Source organism: Oryzias melastigma, linkage group LG19 (assembly GCF_002922805.2).
Source record: "Oryzias melastigma strain HK-1 linkage group LG19, ASM292280v2, whole genome shotgun sequence".
NCBI classification, from domain to species: Eukaryota; Metazoa; Chordata; class Actinopteri; order Beloniformes; family Adrianichthyidae; genus Oryzias; species Oryzias melastigma.
The window spans coordinates 11755485-11763982 of NC_050530.1; the positions used below are offsets into that span (position 1 = coordinate 11755485).

At 40.3% G+C, this 8498-nt stretch overlaps 2 protein-coding genes across 5 annotated transcripts in view; one reads left to right on the forward strand and one right to left on the reverse strand.

The window, feature by feature from the left end:
- Positions 1–5756, reverse strand: part of pald1a (phosphatase domain containing paladin 1a) — a 45451-nt gene extending 39695 nt beyond the window's left edge. For 2 of the 4 annotated variants that reach the window (XM_024285197.2, XM_024285196.2), the window contains exon 1: positions 5550–5756. The gene's annotated coding sequence lies outside the window, so the exon portion shown is untranslated. Of the gene's footprint in view, positions 1–2032; positions 2383–5549 lie in introns of those variants that run through there. The other 2 variants (XM_024285199.2, XM_024285198.2) reach the window with 2 other exon arrangements.
- Positions 5757–6110: 354 nt separating this feature from the next.
- ndr2 (nodal-related 2) overlaps positions 6111–8498 on the forward strand; it is a 4935-nt gene continuing 2547 nt past the window's right edge. Inside the window, exon 1 of the mRNA XM_024285306.2 lies at positions 6111–7027. Coding sequence (XP_024141074.1) covers positions 6781–7027 — 247 coding nt within the window. The 5' untranslated portion in view covers positions 6111–6780. The remainder of the gene's footprint in view (positions 7028–8498) is intronic.

The following is an 8498-nucleotide window of genomic DNA, read 5'->3' on the forward strand; positions in this document are numbered from 1 at the left end:
CCATCATCCACATACTAGAACTTCCTGTAACTTATCTCTTGTTGCTATTTAGAAAACAGGCAGCTTGATACTTCCTGAAGCTTCCGTTTTATAGGCCTCCTGAGAAAATGCGACATTGTTCACCCCTGAAGAATGTATGAAAGCCTTAAACTGCAGCACCAGAGGTCCCTCTGCCCTACCTTACATCTTGTAGAGCGCATGCCCCTCATCAACAAACACTCATCAACAGACAAACCTGGTGTAGCAGGCGGGCAGCAGGGCGGGGGCCAAAGTAGAAATAGCTCTGGGTCATAAACATCCTCCACAAGAGCCAATCTGGGCATCACAGAGGCTGTTTAGCCAACACAAAACTACAAGATTCCATCCAGGAACTCAAACAGCGTCTTTATTACACCTTTGTTTACAAGTTTAAGAACAGCTGATGAAAGTTTCACCAAATGGCACAAATACTTAAAATCAGAGACGGTTCAGTCAGGAGTAAAAACCATGGAAACCAAAGCCTCGTGCCAGCCAACCAACGCTTGCTCCATTCAGGCCTGCCCCATTTAAATTCTGCCGGTGTCCCGACTTTGCAGCAGCGGCGTCTTCAGACAAAAGCGTCTGCGAGCAGGCAGGAAGGAGCTCGCAGCTGCAGGATGCGTCTGTTGGTGGCCCCGAGGAAGGATGCGGAGCGCTCTTCATTCACAAGGGGCGCAGGGGTTCCAGCGAGGTGGGCATCGGTGGAGAGCACATAGGGGGATCTTTCAACACGACTTCCTCCATCACGGTGGTGAGGAGCGCCAAAAAGCGGGGCTGCAGAACCCTCAAACGGTTCTGGATTCCTCTCGTTTTGTTTACCCAATCAAGGATTTCAACGGTCGCCATGACGGCAACTTGTTCCGTCTGACAATGTTAAGCCTGTTTGCACAAATTCGCACACAAACTTCAGTCTGTGTCTTGCATTTGTCAATCAATACTTTTATTTATAACCAAACGCAAACGTGATTACACAGAAATAAACCGAACATTTATAATCCTGCTACAAGCAGAAGGAAACGCAAGCGCACCTAAACAGGAAGTGCTCAGATGTTCTCTCTGAAGTTCTAAAGTTTCCGCCCTGCAGCTGAACACATATCTCATCAATGAGGTTAAAGGTTACAAACAGGCGTGATTCCACAGGACATTGTTAGTTCCTGCACTAAATGTCAAGTTCTGGATGGAAATGAGCTCACCGCTTCCTTGTTATTATTTTTCTTTTTGTTTTCTTTAAACTGTACAAAAACCTTCATTGTGCTACATTGTAAGTTTTTTCCTCAAACAAAGTCTTCTGGGGGAAAAAAAGGCGTTTTTTTTTTTTTTTTTTTTGCCCTCAAGAACCCCGTATTTAAACCTGCAAACAAGTGAAACTAACTTTGCACGGCAAAAATTAAATGAGTGCAAAGCACCCTGCTGGAGACAAAAAAAAACAAACAAGTATGTCAGTACAACTACACAACATACATGCATGACCATCATCGTGCATTCTTGGTTTCACTGCAGCTCGACACTAAGCTGCAAAAAGCCCGGCGCAAGTCTATTTTGGAAACTCTGCCTGTAATTTACTTCAGCGCAGAACTACAGAACTTGCATCCCTCTATGATTTTGTGTCTGCAATGTGTCATTCAAGATTTCTTTTTTTTTTTTTTAAACCACAACATGCAACCACAGAACTTTGTCAGCTCCACCAAGCCAACTGACAGCTCTTTGATCGGTTACACCCATCAAAAATCCGCCTTCCTTCTACAGATTACATCCTGATTTAGTTTTTTTTACATGATTTCTCTCACCTTCCATTTCCTGTAAACTTTTCTGGGGGCAAATAAGTTCAAACTTAAAAGCATTTTATGGTAAATCCTGCACAGCAAACACCACTCTAAGACAGAAGACTCTATAAATGCTGCATGCCTCTATGCAAAGAAGAATTTATCAAGTGGTTCATATTTTGGTCTGAAATGTCAAAACTGTAATTAGAAAAGTATCACACCACCGAGGAAGAGGAGTGTGACTACGGTACCTGGCATTCAGTTTTCAGTCCCTCTTCTGAAGGATGCACAAGCGTGGAAGAAACCACTAAAGTGGCATCCCTGCAGCAGTCAAACGGTCTCAAGCACACATCCTCCTTGCCATCTCTATCTGATCTGTGAGGCAATCTGTCGCCGACTCTTAATCGAACAACCGCAGGCGGCAGTCCGGATCAGCACGTCCTCACCAAGCGGGTCAACGGCAGCGTCATTCGCTGAGAGCGGCAGCCACTCAGGAGGCTCTCCGTCAGAGATACAGACAGTCTGAAGGCATCTTCACTTGCCGGTTTCCTTGCTTTTTTTGTATGCGTGAGGTGCAAAGCTGCTTAGAAATGTGTGTCATAATGCATATGTATGTGTAAAAAGGATGTGGAGGCGGACCCAGGGAGGCTTACTCATCATCAACATGATCCAATCGCTAATCGGAGCCTCCCGGCAGCACCTTTTACCCGTGAAGCAAACCTTTTAGCAGCTGCATGAAACACAGAAAAAAATGTGGCTTTAAAGGATCTGGTGCTTCATGCTGCAGCACCCACCGACACGTGAACCTGCCAGGAGGCAACACGCACGCCTAATTAACCACAACGTTTTAATTAGTCCATTCATTAGCAGTTAACACATGCCATGTTGAAGGCAAACAGGCTTACAGCTGGGCAAATACTTGGATTTAGGCTTGAGGTTGAGCTGCAGAAGGCTTGACTAGAAAAAAAAAGACAATTCCACCAAACAAACATGATTCCTGAAACCTTGCTTAAAGCTGCAGGTGACTAAACAAACTTGGGATAGTCCTCCAACAGGCTGGCTGAGGGGACATTTTTCCCACTCAAGTATGTGTAATCAACCATCTCTTACCGGATGATGTTTGTGTGGAGCTCGTTGGCTAAAGCAATTTTCGAGATATGGATTTAAAAAAAAAAAGTGCAGCTGCCACACCTGTTCCTTCCTTCCTGCAGAGGCGCAGGCCAAGACTGAAGCTATTGCAACATCACAGACATGGGACTGAAACCCTCCCGTGGCCTGCAAACCTCCAAACATAAACGACACAGTCGAGGATCTAGAAGATTTACAGGAAACTAAACCAAATTGAGGCGAACAGGTCTGCTTTAAGGACGAGGAATTTAGATGAAGTATAGCCCCTTTAAAAGACACAATATTTAATATACATCCTTGACAACTTCACTTCATTCTGGGAAAAAAAGAAGAAGAGGAAGCTCTTACACACATTAGGTAAAACATCCTCCTTTCCTCACATCCGAGTGGAAATAAAGCATGTGGTTAATATCACTTATCTTGTCCAAATCCTCTCTAGGGCCTGACGTCTGTCTTACCCATAAAAGCCAGTTTGTTGAACGTCTAGAAACAGATTCAGGAAGGAAGATAACATGGGAAGATTCACACCTGTGCCAAAAACTTTAGCTTACGGTCTTAAAACATGACTGGAAGTTCAAAAACCATCCTGTTAATAATTCTTAGTGCAAAAACAAAACTCAATGATAATCAAATAGTAAAAAAAAAAGAAAATGTCAAAATATTTGGCATTTCTTCTAATGTTAAATGGTCAAATGGGACACCCAGTGGTAGAAATTAGCTACTGCACTTTGGAAGAGCAGATAAGAACTTTTGAACATTTTTTTTTGCTTCATCCTTCAAAAAGTAAGGATAAACCCTGCAGAGGTAGCCAATGTAAAGACTACCAACTGCTCTCACTTTCATTAAGATGCATCTTTCACAAAAACGTGAAAAAAATGCAAAAGCATTCACAAGAAAAACTGACTAAACAACTGAAATTCAAAGCTGCAACCTTAATGAAAGGACTTTGTGATGAACACAACTTCTCTATGCAGCCAACTATGACTATATGTGTGCATTTAAATTAAGTATCCAACTCGGTCAAGTGTGATTCTTTTCAGCAGTTTTTGCATTTTCTTGAAGATCTATGAATGAAAAAAGGATCATTTTTAGCATTTTTAACAAATACCTCTGCCTCTCTCATGTATCCCATAGTAAATAAGAATTTGAGAATGTATCTCATGATAGAAGATTATTTTAAAATTCCCTTATACCTTTATTTCCCCTCTCTTTTTAAACTCTTTCAAGCAATCATTTTTTAATCTGGTTACTCATCCACAGAGGTGTTTTGTGCCCTTGATTAATTGTGATATTCTTAAGTGTGATCTAGACTCCCATTTGACAAGAGCCAGTTTCTGGGTAAACCGATCTGCCCAGAGGAAGCTGGTCACAGCTGGATGGGCTAAAACCAGACAAAAAAGCTGGAGCTCCAGAACAATACATCAAAGAGCATCGTGCTTTTGACTTACATGGCCAGAGACTTCTCACACTTGCAGTGTCACATTTCATTAAAGACCCACTCAAATGAAAACTGTGTGTTTGATGTTTTAATGTTCTTGTAGCATATTTCTCATGATCTAGGAAACAGATAAAAGAATTTAAGTTTAAAATTGCCTTTCTGAGTATTTCTTTATTCAAATTGTGGTAAATTAGTATAGATTTAAAAACTGCCATTTGAAAAAGCTCTCAGGACTGACGCAGCGACTGGCCAAACTCTCTCTGCTCCACTCCATTCTGATGCATCCACTTGCAGAATAATTGATACATTCAAGTCGTCCTTTTCCTGTTCTAAGCTGGCATCTGGCTCAAAACTGTACGGATGGATAGCTCTGATATTGCTCGCCATTTCCGCTCCTTCGCTAACGTTAGCGCAGGGCTGTAAGCTAGCATGAGAGAGTGTAAACAAAGGGATGATGGGATATCAGTGGATGCTTACTTCCGCGCCAATAGTCCTGCCACAACTCAGAGAAAAGCTATGGTCTAGAAAACATATTTTTCCTAGAAAACAGTATAATCACAATTGAGAGACCACTTGAAACCATTTTAAAAATATCCAAATATGATTAGAGTGGAACTTTAAAACAAATTATAACAAACATGGACCCTAAAAAAAGTCCTCCATTTGACATATCAAAATGACAAAAGCTGTTTAGCTGCAATCTCAATCATAGGAGTTGGTGGAAATCTGCATTTTAGGCTATCATGGATGTGTGCGTGTGTGTATGTATGGATATGTGCAGATTTCCAGAAACTTTTGTTTTGGACAGTTTGTACCTTTTTTTAACCAATTATACGCTTAAAATGAATCCTAATGGGATTACAAACAGTGGTGGTAAAAGGGGAGGACACAAATATATAATAAAAACTTATTTTCACACATTTTTCAGGAGAAGTTTTTGCTAAAAGCGACCTTGGTTTGTCTGTTAGCTTGATTCTGGTGAGCGCTACAGCAGAGGATGCAGGAGAGCGCGTGCTAAAACTCCCATCAGCCCCACAAATACTCTACACGATGAACAGAAAACCCACCCTTAATGGTTATAAACAAACCAAAAATGAATGAAAACTATGACGTTGAAAAGGATGATGTGTTGGGCTCATAAAGTGCTAAGAGTCGTCTGCTAGTTAGTATGACCAAGAGCTGAAAACTTTGAAACGACTCACCATTTCAGCAGACGCTCGACGAAAAGACGTCTTGAGAAAACATGTTTTCCAGGGCTTAAACAGACTGAATGTGACTGATACAGTTGATGCTCCGAGCTTTTACTTTGAGTCGGTGTGTGATAGAGTCGCCAGCGCTGATTTATCTTAACTCTTTCTCGTGAAATTTACGAGGAAAACGGTTTAGCTCAGTGGGCACTACGGCGCATGCGCACGCCTTTGCCTCATCGGATTCTATTTTACCTAACAAAATACAACAAATCCTTAAAAAATAGAAGATATAAGTTGAAATTTTGCACGTTAAAGCTAGTTTTACATTAAAACAAAATATTGTTTTTCATCCCTATGTAAAAATTGTGTAATATGCTTTATAAATAGTGTTATAAAACAAAAAAACAAAAAAAACCCTATTGTGGAAGTTTCAAAATAGTGCTTGTGAAATATGTTCTAAAAAGAAAAAAAAATATCATATCCTATTGAGATATTTTAAAAAGTATTTTTGTCATCATCCCATTTTGAGAGACCAATATTCTATTAATAACAAACTAATTACATAAATTGCATCGTTTTATTTGCAGACATGTGAGTATATTTATATTATGACATTATTTTTTATTTATGTAACCCCAAAACAAGTATTCCTACAATATAATGGCAAAAAATAAAGTGAACTGATTAGCAGCAAGGTCAATAGAAAATGAGTCAGCTGGAGCTTGAGTGCTCATCCTTTACAGGTTTTCCTATTAAAGCCAATTATCACAGAAAATCTAATGTGAATGTGTTTGAATTGTGTGTGCTTACCTTTTTATGTTTTGGGATAAACTAATAAATATTTGTTTACTATGTATTTTGCTGCTTTCGATTTGTTTTATTTTGGTGATTACTTTACTTCATTAGGGGCCAATTTGTGTCTTTTTCTCCCCATTCTCCATTTTAGCATTTCATTACTGATGAGACAGACAATTAAGAAACCACATTTCATCTTCTGATGGGGGACTCTAGCAGCAGAAGCGGCAGAAACATTGTGCAAACGTTGCGCGTCACGCAAAACACCCAGCCAACCCTCCCATTAGCACCTGAATGGCCGATGAGCTGTCATGTTGCAGCTCTCGAGGACGTCTGTCAATTTCCTTTAATGTTCTCAACCACTCGTTAAACATATAGGTGGGTGGGTGAGGGTATATAAGACGGCCCTAATCTCACGAGGAGAGGAATTTGCCATGATCGGGCTGAGATGATGCGCGCACTGGGAGCGCTGGCTGTTGCGTCGCTGCTGGCGCTGCTTGCGCACGGGACTCGTGGATCTAGTGGATTTCTCATGGGGTCACTGGAACGCTCGTCAGCCGTGGATCGATCTGTGGGATATCACCTACCGACATACATGATCCACCTCTACAGGAACTTCAAGTCAAATCTCTCCAGGCCCTTGGATGATCTGGAGCGCAAGCGCGCAGATACGGTGAAGAGCTTGGTGGCAAAAAGTAAGATTTGAGTTTTCACTTTATTATTTTTTATGTAAATTAAGCTGGATTTCATTTTAAAGGAAAGCTTGAGTTAGAGTCAGATCTTCTGGTATGTTGTTTTCCTCGTTGCTCAAGTGTCGCCCTGTCACTGCGCGCCAGACGACCTCAGAGGGATTCAATCCACATCCCGCACAGGAGCCAATAACCATGCAAGGATCAGCGTGTGAAAAGGACGGGTTTCTTTCTAATGCTCAAAGCAAACCTCTTTTTCCCTCTCCCCCCTCCTAAATGAGTGATGTTGATTAGGTACCTCGCCAGACATCCCCTTATACAAATCTCTTGGGTCAAATCAACAACTTCTCCTTAGTTCTTCTTTCACACTTGGTCTGATTAGATTAGAGCTCGGGATTGAAAGGTGGCACAAGCGCAGTGCGCAGGCAGGCAGGCAGGCGCGCTCTTTTCACATCTCTGCGAGGTGTTATTTGTTTGGAGCGAGGATATGCAGGAGCCAGGACATGGATGCATGTGGGAATGATTGGTTTCGAGACTTTTTTTTTTTTACCTGAGTGGATTAATGATAATGGAAGTTTACACTTCTGATCAAGAGTTAAACTCCATTAAGTTGAAATGTTCCAAACGCTTAAATAATAATTTGAGCCACACCTCATCACTTAAGGTGAGCATCAGGTTGCATGACCCTGACTGGATTAAAGTTGATCTATTTAAACAGACCCAACTCACTAACAACGTTGTCTGATAAAGTGCTGCATAAAAAATGCAATTGAAAAATCCAATATTTGAGATTGTAACATTCTAATAAGAGCAACTTATATTAATTAGGGTGCAATAATGATTCAATTCATTTAATAATTTGTGATTTAAATTTTGATTCAATAGTTGTTCATTTTGAACGATCCGATTCACTGACCTAAAATCTGTCCAGCACGTCTTTAGCCAAAAATGTAACCAGAGATAAATACTGAACAATACTGGTTAAGTTTTCCAGATTATTTGCATTTCTTGCAAAATAATCAAGTGCAGATTAAATATGTGTGTAAACAAACAAACAAGTAAACAAGAATTAGTGTCAAATCTATTCGCATTTTAGTTTCATAAAGTTCAGCCCACTGTTGTTTTTCCACATCAAACTATTACAAACGGAACTTTGAACACATTTGTCCACTGTGATGACACTTGCTTGTTTTCATGCTATATTTGAAATAAACCTATCATGCCTCAATCCAAATAGTACTTTCCAACATCGATATAATCAATTTTTTTAATTTTTAAATGATTTTCTAAAGGTCAATTTTATTAACAACACAGGACTATAAATCGAGAGACTTTGCTCTGTCTTTAATATGTTGTTGGGTGACTGTGAAAGGGAAATTTCCTGCATGGAAGAGCAGGAAAAAAACAGATTTAAAAAGGATAACCATAAAAAAGACTTTAAGTGCGAAAGTTACCCCTTCAGAATAGTATTTTGAAA